This window comes from Acipenser ruthenus, chromosome 7, assembly GCF_902713425.1.
Source record: "Acipenser ruthenus chromosome 7, fAciRut3.2 maternal haplotype, whole genome shotgun sequence".
Taxonomy (NCBI): Eukaryota; Metazoa; Chordata; class Actinopteri; order Acipenseriformes; family Acipenseridae; genus Acipenser; species Acipenser ruthenus.
Window position 1 is genome coordinate 14,630,585 of NC_081195.1, and position 21,251 is coordinate 14,651,835.

Here is a 21,251-nt window from a genome sequence, read left to right on the forward strand (position 1 = left end):
ACTGCAACATGAGACCTCAGTAACACAACATACCGGGCAGCAGAAAGAACATGCCTTTAACAAAAAATGCAAACCTGCATTTCAGATATTTTATTTGTGTTTGCAAATGAATAAGTTATACATTTTAAAATGACTTAAAAAGCACCAATGATACCTTCCCTTTAAGTCAATCCTTTCATTGTCAATAAAGTAAAAAGGCATGTGCACGCGTTCCAAAACTGTTTTATAGGGCAGACAGGATGGCTACTGCGGAGGTTATGATTTCAAATTGAATTCATATGTAAACATCTAAATTACACAGTCCGCTCTTAAAATGAATTCTTTCAGCAGAGACTTGCAGTCTGTTTATTATGACCACCTCAAGGGACTGTCTAAAAGTGGTCTTTATAGACAGGTGTTCTTATTTACAGGTGATTAAAGATGGGAAATGTATAAAGTATACAAGGGGCATGATCAGGTTGGCCAGGTGGCTCTTAATACAGGTTTGACTATATTTTAAATTATGTGGAAAAGTGAGGCCAAAGATTGGTGCAACACGTTTTACAAAAGGGCTGCTTCAATTGAAAGGATTTGCTTTTCTATTATGTGTTAAGGATGGAGATTATAATGGCATTCTGTCTTAATGATGATATAACAGCAGGGGCTATTTTTACCCTTTACGCTATTTACCAGTCCAGTGTGTCGAAAATTAAATTACAGTATCAAAGGAATTAGGGTTCCCAAATGTGGGCCTGTCGGGTCAAGCAAGGGGATGAAAAAAACATTGGTTTATGATTACAGTTCACTTCAATGGGAAGGAGCCCTTGACAAGTCTGGATTAGACTTTGCTTTTCCAAATGAGTGTCAGTTTTTAACATGGAAAAAGTCCTAATCCAGTTATATGGAGTGGTTTTAAAGTAGAGATGCAGTTCTTTGAAATACAAAAGATGTGGATCTGTGGGTATATAATTCAGCATCCCTCAATAGCTTGTGTTTATATATATATATATATATATATATATATATATATATATATATATATTTATATATATATATATATATATATATATATATATATATATATATATATATAATACTCTGCTTGAGTTTCTTCAGGTTAATTTGTATCTGTTATTTTTCAAACCGTTCATTGAAAGCTTGACTATTACTGATGCCTTCATCAGAACAGTAACAGTTATGCAGACTACCAGTCTTTCCTTGTCTGTGTCTCTGCTCTTATCTTATATAGTACCCTTCTGCTCCAGGTATTGTCCATTGCCACATTAACCTTTTTTTGTTGTTGTTGTTAAAATGCCTTCAGAAGTCTGTTTCTATCAAGTCTCACTTCTTTCTTCACTCCTGTGCGCTCAGCTGGAGAGGGAGTGTCACCACAGAGAAGTCAAAAGGAGTGTGGCGATAGAAATGCAGGGGGTGGCCTTTTCAGAGACTAGAGCTGGATAACAATTCTACTGAATATTGAATTATCAAAGTGAAGGTGAAACGATCCATTTCAAACAGCAATAGCGCTTTACCTGGAATCATCAGTCCACATGTTCTTGTAAAAATAATGCAGTTGTTGTGCTTATTTCTGAAATGATCAATGAGCTTTGCTGGCAGAGATGTAGTTCATATTTGAGGTATGTAGTTCATATTTGGTAGGATCTCCATTTACAGAAACATTAGCTGGTAACAGTCAGCTTGATTCCGCAGTTGTTTATAGGAACTGTAGGCCTTGTTTGGAAAAAATACAATTGTGTGTGGATTCAAAAAGAATTTTAGTAGTATTAGCAAAGGAAGGAATTAAGGTCAACAGTAAGTTGTTATGAATCTATGAACATATTCTAGACAATTTACAGCAGTTGTTATTAATATTAACAGGCTATAGCAATGTAGTGTTATATGAACAGGTAATTAAGTCATCGATAGCAGACCTTATAATTCCTTTTATAAGATGATATAAAGCTTTATATAATAATGTGTCATTAAAATGCTAACCCCTTCAATAACATTCTCTCATTTACATTTGTAGTTTAAAATATGCTAAAAAGTAATATCATAAGCGCTGTCCGTATTAATGACTTTAATGAGTTTTTTGTCGACAGTTTTAAGAAGTCACCTTTCCCTTTTTGTATTTTAGATGTATCTCCATTTTTTTTGTGGAGTTCCAAATGCACTTTGCTCAGGATTACTCAAAGACAGCATGGATTCATTCTTTGGTGGACTGCACTACAATGCTCTGTGGTAAGTGAAATATTTAAGCTTTTTTTTTTTTCTATTCATGTATGGCCTGTTCATCCATTTGACTCCCTCAAAATATCCCTGTCCAAAGGTGACACACATGCTGGAGTCCACTTCTGAACACAGGCAGGAAGTAAAAGCCTCCTTGATGTTCCACTGTGAGCTTGGGGGTTGCCTCATTTTTTTACTAGTCTTTCTAAGACTAAAGAAGAGATATATCATAGCATATGAATAATTAAGTATATGTATGGTTTCTGAATTCATTCCTGCATAGTGACGGGCTTTCCTGTAGCTTGGGGAGGCAAAATAAAAATGTAAACAAAAAAATGGGCGGATGGCCTATTGTTCAAAGTACTTTTTAATTAACTTGTTGATGGTTCACTTCCTGGGTGTGTGCTAAAATGAAATGAAAAACAGAGGAGGAAAGACTAGATGGATAGCTTTTAATAGCACCTAAATATGAGACTGTCTGCCCACTGATTGCACAGCATATCGACTGGGCGTGGGTGACCTCTTTCCCAGCTGGATTTCTCTAGAAGATCTTACTCACTAACAAGATCATTTGCACATTTCTGACAGGTCTGCACAGTTCTGCTGGTTCTGCTTTGATAATATGCTGAACACCACCAATAATTCCTATAAGCCTTACTTTGTACAATAACCTGACAGCTACTGCCCACCTTCAAAGTTCAGTCCAGTTACTTGGACTGGTTACATATCCTTAGTAGGAAAGTGCATATAAGCAGTTGAATTTGGCCAATGAAAATTGGGGGCTGGAGCTCGGTGTGAGGCCAAGTACATTTTCCGCCTGTGTCAGCTGGAGCACTAGCAGCAGGCTGGCAGGAGGTGTGGTTTTCAAAGAGAGCATGCGTGTGGCACTGAGTGTATTGAGTGATGTCATTCTGACGATAAGGCTTGTGCTTCCCACACTTCAACATGAAAGCATTATAACAAACAATGGGCAAATTCCTACAAATTATGTTTCTTGACACTGATGATGCTTTTACTCAGATTTCAAAACAACAAACAAAAGTTGCTTCCTTTGTACCACTACAGGCTGGATAGAACAGTTTTTTTTTTATTTTATTTTTTTTCTAGTATCTAGTAACACCAACCATTAACTGCCTTTGCAATTGATTTCCTCATTACAAATAATAATTAAAACGAAATGTAATAATTATGGCATACAATATGTAATGCATATAGTCATATATAATATATTGTATAACAATTTGCAAAGGTCCAATTTTATGTTTTTTTATGGGTTAAATTTGTAAATAATCCACTGATTTCCACTAAAATCAGTAAACACATTTCCAAGTCACACTGTAAAATTGATACTCCTCACACTGCCCTCTTGTGGGTTTAATTGTTAACATTTTTAAGAGATTGTCACCAGCAGCTGGATTATAAAAAACATATTAGAAAAAATAAAATAAGATCATGAAATAATGTAAACCATTTGCAACAACGACAGAACTTGTGTTATTAGTTTGTGTGAGTCTGGATTCCAAAATCAATTTATTTTTACTTAATTATTTTGTATTGCTATACTTTATACACTCTCACCACCTTATATATTTTTATTTTTCATATGTATAAAACAATCTCGTTTTAAGTTGAAGTATTAATGGCAAAGACAGTTCCTTCTTCTGTTTGTTCCTCATTCTGGTTATAAAAGTACTGTATATTATAAATAATAACAGATATCTTGTGTTTCCATTATCAAGAGAATTTTTTTTTTTTTTAAAGCTCATGGTTCCCGATTAACTGTAAACATCGTACATTATCCTATGTTTAGTATGATTACCAACTTGTACAATGTGTTTGTTTAGCCCCACTTGGCAGCTTCATTGGGAACCGCCTGTCTTGCCGATTTGCAGTAATCTTAGGAGGATTCATGGCTTCGACGGGTCTTATTCTGAGCTCCTTTGCCACCAGCCTGGAGAACCTCTATCTGTCACTGGGAGTCCTTACAGGTCAGTGCATTCTGAGAGTTACCAAGTTTCATTTATTTATCTATGATAGGGAAACGAGTAAAATAAGAACCACTGCTTTGACGTTAAACAAGCTTATACTTTATATATAACAAGGTAATAACTGAATGGTTACTTTACTTTAACAACAAAGATATCCTAGAAAAATGTCTAAAACAACCAAATTGATATTAGTTTATTAAAACCCATCGATGCATACATTCACTTGCTTTATAGTTATCTAATCACATTTGTAATTGTTCCTTTTTTTTCTTTTTTAGAAATAAGTGTATATATTTTTTATTTGTGAAAACCAGTAGCAGAGTTAAATTATACTAACAAATATCTAACACGGTAAAGAAAAAACTCACCTAATTACAAAAACACCCTTTTGAGTATTTTCGTGTCATGTGGACAATGCTATATGGAGCTGCATGGAGATGAATGGACATTATAATGGCTCATGTACCTATACAGTATAAATGTAACTCTGGATAACCCTTTGCCTTTTTTCTATGGACAGGCATTGGATTTGCACTTTGTTACACCCCAGCCATCGCCATGGTAGGAAAATATTTCTGCAAAAGGAAGTCACTGGCTTACGGGGTCGCTATGTCAGGGAGCGGTATCGGGACCTTCATTCTGGCTCCAGTGGTTCAACACCTGATTGAACTTTACTCCTGGCGCGGGGCACTCCTGCTGCTCGGGGGGTTTGTCGCCAACCTGTGTGTGTGCGGCGCTTTAATGAGACCCATCGCCCTTAAGGAAGAGCAGCTGAGCGGCTTGTTGTCTGCCGATGAAGAGAACACTTACAACAAACAGCAAAACGACTTGAACTCCAAGTCTGCCTGCAAACCAGGGCAGCCTATTAGGACAGACTGCCTGAACAGCTGTGTCTTTTTCCAGTCACTGCAGGAGTATAGCTTCTTCCTGATGCCTGATTTCATGGTGCTAGCAGTGTCCATCCTCTTCCTGGCCTACGGCTGCAGTGTGCCATTTGTTTACTTAGTGCCTTACGCCCTGAACGTTGGGGTTAGCCACCAGAACTCTGCCTTCTTGATGTCCATATTGGGGGTGATTGGTATCGTTGGGAACATCACCTTTGGATGGCTGACAGATCGAAGGTGAGCTGGTTTTTAAATGTGTAACATTTTTATTAGAGACGAAGCACAATGCTCCAGATGTCGCCATGTTGCTAAGCAGAGGCAGAGTTTGATCTGAGGAAAACAATTCTCAGAATTTAGCTGTATAGATTTTCCATACAGAGTAGTGCTTCTTCTATAAACAGAACACTCCCTGGCATGTTGTGGCATGTTGTGGCAAATGAAAAACAGCTCTGTGTGATATGTGAGATTAATTAATATATATATATATATATATATATATATATATATATATATATATATATATATATAAACACACAGACTCAACACAGCAGCTCTTGAGCCTCTATTTAAAGGTTTTAGACAGCAAAAAATAAACCAACCAGATTAAGCACACGCACGCATAGTGATCTCTATGGAAAGCCATCTGGGACAAATGCATTGTGCTGCTTTAGAGCGAGCCAGAATCTCATTGCGACTTTCTGTTATGTGGAATGTAATAAACGAGAACCACAACAGTGAGTTTGTTTCCTGTTCACTTTACAATGACATTTCCACATTTGTTTTATTTGAAGTGTAAAAAGTTAAATTTCAGTTTTCATTTGCTTGCTCAGCTACAAAAAGGCACAAGTAAACCTCATGTTATTACTTTATGAAAAGAACTGTGAAGAAATGGCAATAGCAAGGAATGAAAAATATAAATAAAATGTGTTGTCAACTTTACATACTATTTATTTCTGGAATAAACAAAACAACGTTTAATATTGTAAGGTCTTGCTGTAAAATAAAGGCACACACAAGGGCCAAGGCCACGCCCTCTGCCCCTGCTGCTATGCTGTCTCTGCCTGCGTTAAGAGCAATATAATGGCTTTTATTATTTTTTGAAAAACCAACGAATATTTAAATTGAGTGAATATCTGAACATGAAAATCCGTCGTCCCAGTACTAATATATATATATATATATATATATATATATATATATATATATATATATATACATACATACACACATACATACACATACACATACATACACACACAGCGGCCAATATAGGCAGGTTTTCCTTCTCTACAGGTGGTCTTTAATACCGGTTGACATTCTTAAATGCTGAAAGAACCCAAGCCCCATGTATTTAAGATAAGCCATGACCTGACCTTAACTTGACCCTGTGACTTACGGAACCCTTGGGTCACTGCTGGTCTGATTCTACACCGTATGTCTGACTACAGAGAGTCATTCCATCAGTTCAGTCAGTTAGCTACGGTTCCCCCAACTAATGTCATCAAGGCCCCTGTAGAAAACCTGTGCTGCTGATGAAATAGGAGGTTGAGTTAACATGACTGTTCCATCCAAGGCCATTACTACCATTAGTTAAACATGATGTTGTCATCACATGAAGCCAATCAGAGCACCACATTTACTGCAGTTTAGTAGTGTAGAAATGAGTCTCCAAATGTCCACTTTTTGAAAATGGCTGTAGTGGGTCACTTTTACTTTACATGTGTCAGTGCACACTTGTCCATGCTATTAAAAGTATAGTCACCTAATGTTTAAATTTACAAGATATTTAGGATAAAACTCCAAGCCTTTTTTTGTGCTGCATTTTGTATAAGTTTGGTTTTCTGTTTTGTTGTTTCAGGTGTTTGAAGAAGTACCGCTATTTTTGCTTCTTGACTGCTATTGGCATGGATGGCCTCTGTTGCCTCTTGATTCCCACACTGCAGAGTTTCCCTCTGTTAGTGCCATTCTCAGTGCTTTACGGGTACTTTGATGGGGCGTATGTGGCCCTCTTGCCTGTAGTAACATCAGACATCGTTGGAAGTCAGTACCTCTCTTCTGCCCTCGGAGTGGTCTTTTTTCTTCATGCAATTCCCTATCTCATCAGTCCACCGATCGCAGGTCAGTGAACATCTTGAATATTCAATATTGTAAAAACAAGCATACTATACATAGTGTTATCCCTTGCGAGGGATGCATGTTTCACACATTAGAATCTAGGTCAGTTTAGTTTTGCATGGTGTGGAGGGCAGCAGTGTGGAGTAGTGGTTAGGGCTCTGGACTCTTGACCGGAGGGTTGTGGGTTCAATCCCCAGTGGGGGACACTGCTGTTGTACCCTTGAGCAAGGTACTTTACCTAGATTGCTCCAGTAAAAACCCAACTGTAAAAATGGGTAATTGTATGTAAAAAATAATGTGATATCTGTATAATGTGAAATAATGTATAATGTGATATCTTGTAACAATTGTAAGTCGCCCTGGATAAGGGCGTCTGCTAAGAAATAAATAATAATAATAATAATAACCTACATCTGCTGGACTGATTGGTCGAGATAATAAGCACTATGGAAACCTGTTGAAAAAAAAACTATGAGGACTGTTTATTATTATTATTATTATTATTATTATTTCTTAGCAGACGCCCTTATCCATGGCGACTTACAGTCGTAAACAAAAATAGATTTCAAGAAAAATACATTTTAAGGAATGTTTTGGCTGTTATTTAAACCCATTTTGGTTCATTAAATCCAATAAAACAAATTCTGTTTAAGAGAGGGTTTATTAGTTTTCCGAAGTACTGCTTAACCTAAGAGAATATGAAAAAATAAAAACAGTCCTTAAAGAGTCCTTAAGGGGACCCCAAGTGTCTCACCTGGGAAAAGCAAAGCCGTGTGGTGTGCAGGATGTCAAAGAGTTGATGGCTAAATAATGCTATAATATAAAAACAAGCAAGCAACATTACAGTGTTGAGTGGTATCCATCTAGCATAAGAATGCTACCTTTCTGTTTCCCTATGACTTTTTAATAGAGTTTTTCAATGTTCTTTCCTTTTCAGGCTGGCTAGTGGACAGAACAGGCACCTACACCGCTGCCTTCATGCTCAGTGGATTCTCCATGATTTTCAGCTCAGTTTTGCTGATGTGTGCTGCTTTGATTAAGAAGTGCTTTAGAACTCGGTCTGGGTCTTACTCCACCAACTCGGACCCCAAACTCCAAATCTGGACAAACACTGGCGAGACAGAGTACTCTGTAGCAGCAGATCAAGAACCAAAGCCTGTATGAAAAAGACTCCAAAGTATACTTTATAGGACTGCACGAGTAGTTAGAATATTCAAATGTAGTTTTTTAAAAACCAAAAATAGCTTTTTTCATTTGTACTGTCTGTTTTTATTATACCAAAGTATTGTGGATGTATGTATGATATACAGTGCTCACCCTTTATAACGCTATAGTGGGGAGCCATAGTTATAAGACCGTGCTATTTGTGTTGTGCCTTATAACGAGTATAAAAGGGCTGCTGTAATGGAGCAAATAGGAGCTACGACCCTACCGTGTTATAACCGATTCTGCACTATAACAGGGCGTATTATAACGGGTGAGCACTGTGTGTGTGTGTGTGTGTGTGTGTGTGTGTGTGTGTGTGTGTGTGTGTGTGTATATTCCATTTATTTACTCCCACAATCAGAATGTGTATCCTTTCCTCGTACATTTGAAATTATTTCAGGCAAGTTGTAAATACTGTTACCAGTGTCCTTTCTTAATTATGGGAGTTTGCTCGCCATTAAATACAGTAGGCAGCTACAAGAGGCTTACATTCAAAACTGGGGAACAACCTGTAATGGTTATTTGTTTTTGGCTGAACTCCCACACCACCACATGTTTCATTTATTTGAACTACAACAGCCATATTCCTTGAGTCAGAAAACTTGTCACATTGGTCAAGGCTCATATTGCATTTGCATAATGAATAGCAGCTTTTTTTAAGGTGTCACATGGGCAGGGCAGGGCCAGATTAACTCATAGGCAAACAAGGGCCCAAAGTCATGGGGGGGGGGGGGGGGGGCAAAACGAAAATTTATTTATTTGTTTATTTATTTATTTAAACCGATACTGAATTGCACGCAAACTGGAAGAACTTCATTCACTGACATTTTAATCGAGGCAGTGTACCTCACTTGTGTTCACACAAAATCAAGCTGGCTGAGCTGGAACTTACTCTCACTCACTTTCCCGCGGCGACACAAGTAAATTCCAGGTCAGTCAGTTTGATTTTGCTTGAATACAGCAAACTATGTCTGTTTTGGGGGCAGCAAAGCATAAACACAGGAAACGGAAAGAAGGAGAATGCAAGCGGCAAAGGGGGGCATTAGAAAGATTTTTGCAAATTGAACTGCCGAAAACCTTATCCCCGACCCTGGAGAAAGAGCTGTTTCTATAACGAAGCGTGTCAAAAAACCAAGTAAGCCATGTTAAACTGCATTTGACTTAAGGTTGCCAACTCGTATATGCATTCTTCAACCAAGCAGCCACAGTGAGCTCGGGAGACATCGTCCAGCTTGCAAGCTTTTTTATTATTGGAAATATGCTGGATAGCTAGATGAAATTTATGCAGTAACAAGAGACTGACGGATCTTAGACGGGATCTGGCAGCTGAAAACTGGCACAAAATTGCGCTCCTGTCTACACCTAGCGAAGAGCCATGTTTTCCTACACTTGCCAAGGTTGCCATTAATAAGTTGGCTTTGCCACACAGCACTGCAGAATTGGAACAAGTTTTTTTCTTAGATGAACCTTGTAAAAACAGACGTAAGAAATAAATTGTCTACAGATATTTTGTTTGGAATTCTGACCATGCTGTTAAAAACAACACTAGCTTCAGACCACCAAAGCAAATGATCCAGTCTGCAGATGTGTCCATGTATGACCATAAGAAGTAAATAAGACCTAAATAAATGTTAAGTACACAAAACTAACCGATTTTATAAAGTGTTTTATTGTTTAATTTTTTTGAATGATGTCAGTAAAAAAAGTGTCAGTAGGCCACTGTAAATCTAGCTTGTCAACCCTGATTTGACTACACGACAATGTTAGAGGTATGTTTTTTTTTGTTTGTTTTTGGTTTTTTTTAATATAGATTTGTGTGAACTATAGGGGACCTACAGTTAGTAGACAAAAGTCTGAGTACCCGCCTATACAGAATTATCACGTTTTTTTAAATTTTTTTTAATTGGATAACAATCCACATATGGTGTTCTTGTCCATATTCGAACTGTTGTATTTATATTCAGTAAATCGGGAAAGGTCATTATCAGGCTTCGCTCTGGGATTTGACGTAGGCTTCAGGTTTTTCCAAATGTATTTTGAAATGTGTTTAGCACACCGCCTTCAATTAAACTGTTTCTTTCAGATTCGGTCAGTCGTTCAGTTCAGAGCAGTACATGAAACTTTCATCATAATTAATAACTAGAATTAGGCATAATTGACCGTTTCTGATCAAAACCATGTATAATAACTTAAACTTAAATGATACCTTTTGCAAATTGGTGGAGCGTGGGTTGAGCTAATATATATATATATATATATATATATATATATATATATATATATATATATATATATATATATATATATATATATATAATATATATCTTGTCTGTTTGTTGCTATTCATATAGGATGGTAGGGGCCCAGTATTGTATGTTTGCCTAGGCCCCGTGATGGGTTAATCCGGCCCTGTTTGTGGGTCAGATTTTACGACAGACATTCGGATGGCAGGTGGGAAGGTTCGTCTAGCAACACTCCTGCTTATCAATTCGAATTCCTTGTTTAGAATTGTCATGATTTAAAAGCTTCATTGGAAATGTTTTCTGGCGGTTTGATACCAGGAAACCATTGAATTCAAGATACCTGCCAGTGTGTCACATATTAATGGAAGAATTATTCAAAATGTTGTTGACCAAAGCATGCTGTAATTGTTAACAGATACCAAAGAAACATTCTAAAACCTTCTACTGTAGACAATGGTGACTTTTAAAGTCATTATTGTACTACACCACCACCTAGTGGTGTATTGTAAGCAATGCATGCAGGACACTGTACTGTCAGTAAAACGGAAATGTTATTTCTTGTTTACAGGAATACCACGTCTTATTTATGCTTCTACATTAGATGACACTTCATCTTATTTTCTGTTAACCATTCATCAGCATTTGTTACATCACATTGAAGTTGAAGAGTGAACTAATAATGTCATTGTTCTGATAAGAAGGTTGGCATAAAACTTAAATGTGATGCTACCAATACTATTAATTAATCAAATTGTATTAATTAATCAAAATGCTTTTTTGGGGCTATTATTATTGTTTTTAATCTGTACAAGATTATAAATACAAATGTGATAAATTATCACTACTCAGAATAACACTGAATTTTGAATGTTCTGAAAAGTGTCTGCCAAATGTCATCCCTGTATCATGTTAACTTGTTGATTGCTTATATATATATATATATATATATATATATATATATATATATATATATATATATATAATTATTGGAGTAGTTGCCTTTCTGAATAAATTTATTTTTAAAAGTGTTTCAAAAAAGAAGTTGATGGCTACCAGCATCAGTCAGTTTTGAGTCACTATAGTTCTGTTGTTTACCATTGAAGATGCTCTCAGTTCCAGTTTCCAGATATTAAACTGTTTGTTAATAGCTAAGCATTTTTATTTTAAAGTCAGGAAATTGCGCTATAATAATAATTTTTTTTTAAAATAGGACCAAACCTATTTGAACCAAACGACATTTGCTGATGCCAAAATGAAAAGTCTACAAACTAATACAATTTTGAGATCAAATGAAGAACTGAGTGCACTTTTTAATGGACAGTTTAGCCTCTTTTGTGTCAAGGTAACAATGCACTGTATATTATCACTCTAATTGGGCACTGAGCAGTGCTTTTACTTGCTATACATGCTATGATTTTACCAAAGTATGCCAGAGTAAGGTTTTATATGGGTGACAAGGGTGTTTATTGTGTTAGTATGTGATTGCAAATCATTCTTGCAATCACATTTCAGATACACAGTTAAATTCATAATGTATGTAATAATCTGGTTGAATCAACTGCATGTGGGAATCAAGAACTGCATTTCCTTTACTAATCACCCAATACAAACTGAATCTGATGAAATAAGTTTGTTATTCTTTATTGTATATATTACACTGCATACTTGTATATACTATAGATAAACATACATAAGTTTAATAACTTTGCTATTCCAAGGGAACAGATTCCAACAAAAAATGTGTCCAGTATTGTTTACTTATAATGTATAATAAATGTGTAGGTAAGTAAAAATATAGCGATGAATAAAATGCATTTATAATCTTACTATCTAACATTTAAAAAATGAAACACTCAATAGATAAGTTGGACAAAAATAAGAAGTCATTACCATTACAACAATACACAACTTTGGCAAAAAGAGATTATATGTGTGATCAGCATTCTGGCTAACCAAAACTGTATTGCGTCTGTTTTAATAATCTTAACAGCTTAATACTGTCACCATTTTTTTCAGACCTTATATAAATGACTCCTGTACTAAAAACCAGAAAGATGAGTATATAATTAAATGGTGATGATATTTAAATCCGACAGTGTTTAGATCTGGATCCTACACCCCCTTCTGGCCCTGCGGTCACATAACTCATGGATTTTCACTCATAGCTCTTCTTTGCATACAGAAAGAAGGGGGCTACATGTCATACTTACACTGTGAAGATTGCACTATTTACCAAGTAACAAAACAGATTATAAAGCAATTCAAATTACATACAAATTGAAATCTTTAAAATAAACAAAAAACAAAGTGCAAGAAAAGCCATCAATGTTCTTATGCAACAGCATGTGTTACACGGGGGAATTTTTCCTTTTTTTGATGTATTCACAAATTGTATAGGCTTCCAAAATGCAATAATAAACAATATAGTGATACGATGTACAGAAAATATTTCCACATTTTGTATGCGATGTGCAAGAACATAAGCACATTTTAAAGTGCAAGCAAGTACAAACATTATTATATTCATTATACATGAACAAGCAATACCACTATGTTTCATCTGTTATAGTTAGGATATCTACTGAGCATTCAATCGAGAACAGTTGTTAGTTATCAAAACTATGCGGGGCATATTTTCAAAGCATTTATTCCAGTCTTTAATTAACCCCTATTGTTTAAAAGGTACAACACTTTTTCATTTTACAAAACCTGAACCAAACAAGTGGTATAATTCAGCTCTCACAGTGTTTTGATTCTCGTATTGTACATTAACATGATTTTTTTTCCTCCTTTCAAAAAAAAGGTGTTAATTAAATAGAGGAAATGCTTTGAAAATATGGCCCTACTTTTTGCAGTGAGCAAAGTACTTTAGCATTTCGCGTCTGCTTTTCAGTTCAATGAAAGGCGCAGGTCACAGAGAGCACTCAGATATTCGTCATTGCCAGGGTCACGCAGGATAGCCTTCTCATAGCATTCGATTGCTTCGAGTCTCTCATTGTTCATTTGATGAGCGAAGCCCAGAATACCATAGGCTTCCCCGTCTTGTGAATTCCTAGCAATCCGTCTTTCTGCTATGTTTTTCAGCTTCTTGTAGCACCTTATTTGTTCTGGGTTGTTATTTTGAATTTTGAGCCCATCTTTGTAGCACTGAATAGCAAGAGATTCAGATCTGTTGTGGTACATCTGGAAATCTCCATAATGGAGATAAAGTGCCTGCAAATTTTCAGACTTGATATTTGGCATTTTAAGTATCTTCTCAAATAAATCTTCTGCCTTTTTGTTATTTCTGGATTCTGCATACATACTTGCCAGATCTAACTGTGCGTAAAAAAAAGATGGCTTCTGATTGGTTACTTTTTCCAGGTGAAAAATGCACATTCTGACAAGTTGTTTAATCTCAGTGCTGTCTTGGAACTGCTTCCTCTGCCCTTTCAACTTGAATATTTTCCTTTTATAACAGAGACTTATCTGATGGTGTAGAAATCCTGAATTTGGTGTCTGGAGCAGTGCCTCCATTAACAGTTCCAGGGATTTATCCAGAGACCCGTGCTTTCTGAAAAACTTTGCCACATATCGAGTAACATGGGGGTTATCTGGTGACAGCTTCAGAGCTTGCTCCACTAACTTCAAGGCTTCCTCATTTTGTTTATACTCCCCAAGTTTCAGACCCAGGAGTACCATGACCACTGTATTCTCCGGGTCTAATTCGAGAGCACGTCTCAGCTGTTTGACTGCAGTCGAATCATCAGCACTGACACCTTGTATTTCAAAACTCTCGATGCGATACAGCACAATGGCATAACCAGTATTCCACTCCTTCTCATTGGGTTCTTCTTCAAGAGCCTTTTCGAAACATTCTTTTGCTCTCTCATAATATTTCCTGGAGTACTTCAAAAAGGACCATCCTTTTTCTCCATACACAGCAGGAAGGAGGACACTGTAGCGGGAGGCTGTGTTGGGGAACTTCTTGCAAATGTCTTCCAGCTTCTCCAGGTACTTCTCAGCTTTGGTGATCTCACCCATGTGATAATACAACCAGGCAAAGTTTCCATATGTAACAATAATCAGCTCTTCAAATTCATGTTCATTGGTAGTCTTTGCAAGTTCTTCAACTTTCTCCAGGTGTTTTTCTGCTTCTTCGTTAAAATTTTGCAGGTGCTTCACGTGAGCCAGTTGGTTGTATGAGCGCCCAATCCCCCTGTCCTTCCCGAGGTTCAATTGTATCTGTTCTTCCAGTCTTTCTTTTAAATCATTGAGGTCTGTGTCTTCCTTGTTAAAACCCCATGTAAAGTGACACTCCAGCTGTAACAGTTTGGTTTTCAAAGCATTTTCTTGGTTTGAACTGCAAAATATATTTAAAAAAAAAATAGGTTTAGGGCCAATGGAATAAAGTTATAACAGAATTAACATGACATTACCTATAAAACATATCTTTATTTTTTAGTTCCTTTATATGGAACAACTGTGAACTCAGTTGTGTCACTGGCACTGCGTTTGTTTTCATTGGCAGCAGACCATGATAAAACCGATTTGAATTCTGGCAGAACTTGGTATGATAGAGGAAGTTACCAAATTAACATTACATTTGAAAAATAGTGTTAAACTCTCAAATACAGCGCAGAGGGGAGGTCAATTACTATCATTCTTCCGGTAGGTGAAGAAATGTATAACTTATTTACACAACAACATGATGCAAATATTCATCTGCAAGCTTCAGTATTTGAGTAATGTGCAGTTGCAGATAGTTACAGCAGTTTTAGTTTTATATAAGGTTTTTTCTGTTGTTGTAATTGTTTTTCAGTTCTTTGAAAACTTTTTTTTTTTTTTTTTTTTTGAAAAACACGGTAGTTAATTCTTTTAACAGTTCATGCAAAATGTAGTGGTGTCATATTACCAGGGCAATTGTGTACAGTATACTAATGCATGATTACCTACTAAACGTACACTTGTATTTATGATGCATATTAATGAACATATTAACATTAAAATCATATTATTATTATTATTATTATTATTATTATTATTATTATTATTATTATTATTATCAGCATGTCGTTTATAAAAGTGTGAGCCTTTAATCATTTTTCCATAGCTGTGCCCTACAAAGTTTAAGTAGGAAACTAAGTATGTTACACATAGCAACCATAAATATTGTTTACTTACTGCATTGTGAACACGGAAACCTCACGGAATAGCTTCTGTCTTTATTCTGATCTGCTGAGGCTGAAGTGAGCACAGTACTGTTTGCATTCAATTTAAAGGGAACCCACTGAAGCAGTGCTCTGACAAAAGCATCGAGAAAGGAAACTGGAAAGTGATACCAGTCAACATTAGAAACTGGAACAGCAGATTAGCTGGTGCTGTGTGAGTCACTGCTTGTTTTGGAATGTTGCCAGGTTTAGCTTCTTGGAAAACGAAACTTCGCAGCAAAATGAAAGTATCTGTAGACGAGATCAAACAGGATCCAGTTACATAGCGCGTCATTATTTATTGTCTGCAGACAACCAAACACAGATTTCAATAGAAAATATTCCCACTAAAAATGATGTATATGTGTGTCATAAAGTGGTCAGTGAAGGCGAATGCTCAGCCTGACAGCAGAATTGTTTTTGTTTGGGATAGCGCCCCCCTGGAGACTCAGAGCAGGACTGCAGTTTTAAAAAATGAATAAATAAATAAATAAATAAATAAATAAATAAATAAATAAAAACATAAAAAAATTATCATGGACTTAAATCAAGAATGGCATGATGAGCAACGGCTGTGGCAAGCTGAAGGGGTTCTGTGGTTGAGTCCCCTGATGAGTTGCTCTGCCTAAAGACCCAAGATCAACTGCCTGGCCAAAAGCCAGACGGGCCCCTCTGCTTCTAAAGCCACCTGGGATGGTGGTTTGGATGCCCTCCTTGCAGGCCTGGAGGACCAAGGTTGGTGCCTCGCCTGTGGAGAGCTTTCCAGCACCCAAAAAGTGGGAGCTGTCTCCAGCACCCAATAAGGGGAAGCCGTCTCCAGCGCCCCAGAAGCGGGAGCAATCTCCAGCGCCCCAGAAACGGGAGCCATCTCCACTGCCGCAGAAGCAGGAGCCATTTCCAGCGCCACAGGGAGAAGCCCCGCTGTCTCCAGCGCCACAGGGAGAAGCCCTGCTGTCTCCAGCGCCACAGGGAGAAGCCCCGCTGTCTCCAGCGCCACAGGGAGATGCCCTGCTGTCTACGCTGCCAGATTTGCCTCTACCAGCATTGCCACGGCTGGACTGCTGGCTGCACATCCAGAAGAGTCAGCATTTCCGCTGTCAGCATTGGCGCTGCCAGCATTACTACTACCAGCGTTGCCAATGCTGGCAGCGATGTGGGGCACTCTAGCCATGGCCACGCTGGCAGCAGTGCGGGGGCATGTAGTTCCATGGATTTATCTACAGATCCTTTCAGTCTGAAAAACTTTGCTACATATCGATTTACATGGGGGTTATCTGGTGACAGCTTGTTGAACCAATTTTAGGGCTTCCTTATGTTACTCATAAGTTTCTAATCCCAGGAGCACCATGATAACTGTGTTTTCTGGATCTAACTCTAGGGCATATATCAACTGTTTTAGTGCAACCGCGATACAGTAAATTGCATAACATATGTTCCACTCCTCATCAGGCTCTAATTTGAGAGCCTTTTTGAAACATTTTGCTCAGTCATAATTATGCTTGTCAGAAACCTTTGAGAAGGTTGATCCCTTTTCCCCACACCAAGCAGGAGGGAGGTCTTTGTGGAACATCTTGCAAATGTCTTCCCACTTCTCTAGGTAGCTCTAGGCTTTAGTGACCTCACCCATGTGATAGTACACCCAGACAAAGTTTCCATAGTTTCCAGAGTTGCATGTATAAACAAACAGATAGGGTATTTATGTTACTGAAGGAGACAAAGGATTATTGTTTAAGATGATACAGAAATGCAAATAATATACAAAGCTGACTGGGAAGTAAAGTCAAATTGCATTCTGACCTTAGATTTCTTTGAATCTGACCACTGTTTCAAATGGTTTTGTATCAGGGAGTTTGCATCAGAAGGAAATGATGTCTTGTTAAGATTAGTTACTTGTTAAGCATAACTACATGAGCATAAGTGATCTAATCTTGTTAAGATTAGATCACTTATGCTTATGTAGGTCCTAGGATTGAAGTTGGGTTTGGATCCTAGTTCCAGAGTATACAAACAACTAAAGATAAAACTATACTTTGCAATGTATGTCTATTTATTCATGATAAGTCTGTGTACAACGGCAATGGAAGCTACCAAGTATTATTAGCTCTAGTTTTGTAAACTTATCAAGTACTTTTTTTATTTAAAACATACAGATAGTATACATTTCATACATTAGAATAGCCAGTGTGGGTTTTGCGCTGCAACACAAATATCTATTTTATAGCTAACCACACCCTGCAGTGTCAGCTGTTACCATCACCAAACAAATTAGGACATGAAAGTAATTACTCAAAGCCAGATATTGTTCAATGATGGATCTGACTGATAAAGGTTTCAAAAGTGGGTGGAACATAATTGCTAAATTCTTGTTTTGATGACATAAGTACACGTTTTATTAAAAAATAAAAGAAATTACCTACACAGTCCATTTTATAAATCCAAATCAACCGATTTGAATCACAGTTAAAAAAGAATGTCCATGTTAAACACAGGACTCAGAGAGGCGCAGGCTTATGTCAAATACAATTATCTATTAGGTACTTACTCCATGAGGATGATTGGAGATGATGAATAACTCCCAACTCCCACTTTGCAACTGGTCCACAGTAAGCCACGCTGAAGGGATGCTGCAGGAGAATGGACTGAGATCCCACTTAAGTAGCTGACATGGTTTTTAATTGCAGTGCATTCAGAAAGGGAAACTGTTGTCAAGACCAAACCACATTATATACAGAGGATACTGAATGATCGTTTGTGGTATACGGTTTTTATTCACCGCAGGAGGATGTCAAAGTAAATTACAAGCCCCGACCGGGCGAGTGGTTTATGAAAGGACAGACTCCTAAGAGGAATAAAAACCATATACCACGAATGTGTACATGTTTTATATTAAATCAATTAATTCAGGGGTTATATATTGTGATAGGGTCTTCAATGAACAGTTTAAGTTTTATGGCAGCATTATTAAGCATTCCTATATATGCATTTATAAACTGTACACAATGTTACTTCTATACATTTCTATTGTGGTTTCACTAATGATAAAACTGTAAGTTATTTCTAATGTGAACAAGAAAGATTTTTGTTTTGCCCTGAAAGTTAATTGGTCAAAATGTCATTATTACATACGCTATTTACCATTTCCTTAAATTCTTCCGTGATAAGTTAATACAGTTCAATTACTCATATACAATTAAAATAATAATCAAATAATTGTGCTTGTATAGAGTTTACAAGTTAATGGAAATGAAAACTAACCAGACTAGTTTATTTGAGGGTTTTTCTAAGAAATCAATCAGTTATATTAATTACACATGTCTGAGATGGGGTTAAAACCCGTCCCTGCCAAACGTGTGTAATGTGACCAGAGCTAATTGTTTGATTGTTGATTAGCTCTGGCCACATAAAAGCATTCAGAGGCTGTACCTGCTGATAAAACAATTTTCATATCATACTTTTCTGTTCCTTAAACGTTCTTATTAAAATCCTAGTATAGCACTTTATTATTATTATTTTATTATAAGATACAGCTCTTAGAATCTTTAGCCCCATCATTTCCAATGTAAGGTTACACAAATGTTGAGGCTGTTATATCCCAGGTAGGACACTGCTGCTGTACCCTTGAGCAAGGTACTTTACCCAGATTGCACCAGTAAAAACCCAACTGTATAAATGGATACCACAATTTGTATGTAAAAATAATTAATTGTACCCCTGTAAGTCGCTTTGAATAAAAACGTCTCACAAATACATAAAATAGTATTATTATAAGGTAATAATACTATTTTATGTACTTTACGTCTTACTTTTTGGGAAATTCACTATATTAGTAGTTATCATATTTAAAAAATGCGTCTTGACTGCTCATGAATATGCATGACAGTGGCAATTTCTGACTACACTCGGCGAGAAAGAGCTCTTGTCAGCCAGGTGAAAACATCGATCGTAGAAATAATAACACCTGTGTTGGGGGGGGGGTCGTATTTAAAATCGTATTTGAATCTTTTTTAAAAATGCAATCGTTTTAAAAACAGAAGGTTTGTAATAGGAAATTTGGGAGATTTTACATTATACAGATAGGGTATAAATCGCTACCGGAGCTCTTTGAATTTCCATGATGCACCGGTTCTACAGGGACGGAAGAAAAGGCGGGGTTGACTAGCTTGTGTATGCTTGTGGTCGGACATCCGGGATCTCATGCACTGTTCCCGTAGCAACCAGCGTCTGGGGTGAAAGTCAGCCGCTGGTTATTCTGGTTTATTGTTCTTGCATTTTTACTGCAACGATTCATACAGGTGAAAAACAGCACCCTTGTATCTTTCATTGTCTGGGTCAAGCTGCAATGCCTTCCCATAGCAATCGATAGCTTGTGGTTTCTCGTTTCTGAGTTGATACGCTGAACCCAAGGTCATGTGGCTGTATTGATTGATTCGATTCTTGTATTTAAAAAAAAAGTAGAGATAAGAGTATGAACATAAAATACAAAATATTGAAAAAGACACCTAATCGAAACTTGAATGTCAATTTCTTTTAGTATTTCTTAAGGGAGAGCATATTATAAGGACACATTTGTGAAACGTTTATACAGGATAACATTTCATTTTGTGATCTCAGCAGCTGACTTGATTTTTTTTTTCTTCAGAAAATAAAGACTGCACTCTCTTAGACGCCTACTAGGTCTGCATCAGTTAGTAAAATCATCACTTGTCACTTTTCAAGAAGTCAAATCACATCACATAATTAAAACAAAATACCATTATTGATTAAATATTTCTTTAATAATTAAAAGCATATAAGCAATGACAGAGGTCAGTTAATTTTCTATTAGTCAATTCATATCACAGTAGAACAAAGAACCATTTTAAATGATATAATTAATCTCTATAATGATTAAAAGCTAGTAAACAATGATGAATATCAGTGGTTCAATCCACATAACATAATTAGGACATAGTATCATTTTCAATTATACATTTTGCTTTAATATGCAAAAACGATGAGTGTTGTCATGTCACAATCAGAAAATAACAAAACAGGGATACAAAGAAATATTCCCACCACTGTCATTGAATTTTAATTTCTTTTAGTACAGTATTTTTTAAGGTAGAGAATATTATAGGGACACATTTGTGAAATGTTTATACAGTGCATTTTTCACTGCAATGTTACATGCAGGTCAGAAATAGCACTCTTGTATCTTGCATTGCCTGGGTCAAACTGCAATGCCTTCTCATAGCACTTGATAGCTTGTGGTATCTCGTCTCTGAGTTGATGAGCTGAACCCAAAATGGCAAAGCCTTCTGCATCATGTGGATTCTTTGCAATATGTTTTTCAGCAATTCTTTTTACCTTAGCATAACATTGATTGCCTCGTGAAGATTTATTTTGGATCTGTAACCCAATTTTATAGTGTTTAATAGC

General features: G+C 36.7%; 2 protein-coding genes across 2 annotated transcripts in view; one reads left to right on the top strand and one right to left on the bottom strand.

Annotated features, from left to right (window-relative positions):
• LOC117416200 (monocarboxylate transporter 12-B-like) overlaps positions 1–10,632 on the top strand; it is a 30,770-nt gene extending 20,138 nt beyond the window's left edge. Inside the window, exons 3-7 of the mRNA XM_034027277.3 lie at positions 2,117–2,220; positions 4,053–4,196; positions 4,717–5,317; positions 6,939–7,198; positions 8,133–10,632. Of these exons, the coding sequence (XP_033883168.3) occupies positions 2,117–2,220; positions 4,053–4,196; positions 4,717–5,317; positions 6,939–7,198; positions 8,133–8,359 (1,336 nt within the window). The 3' untranslated portion in view covers positions 8,360–10,632. The remainder of the gene's footprint in view (positions 1–2,116; positions 2,221–4,052; positions 4,197–4,716; positions 5,318–6,938; positions 7,199–8,132) is intronic.
• A 1,627-nt stretch (positions 10,633–12,259) lies between these two features.
• Positions 12,260–16,171, bottom strand: LOC117415038 (interferon-induced protein with tetratricopeptide repeats 5-like). Its single transcript, XM_034024953.3, has 2 exons — positions 15,808–16,171; positions 12,260–14,986 (listed from the first exon to the last, which is right to left on the bottom strand). Exons 1-2 carry the CDS (start codon positions 15,810–15,812, stop codon positions 13,534–13,536), a joined length of 1,458 nt encoding a protein of 485 aa, XP_033880844.1. The 5' UTR covers positions 15,813–16,171; the 3' UTR covers positions 12,260–13,533.
• Between the last annotated feature and the right edge of the window lie 5,080 nt (positions 16,172–21,251).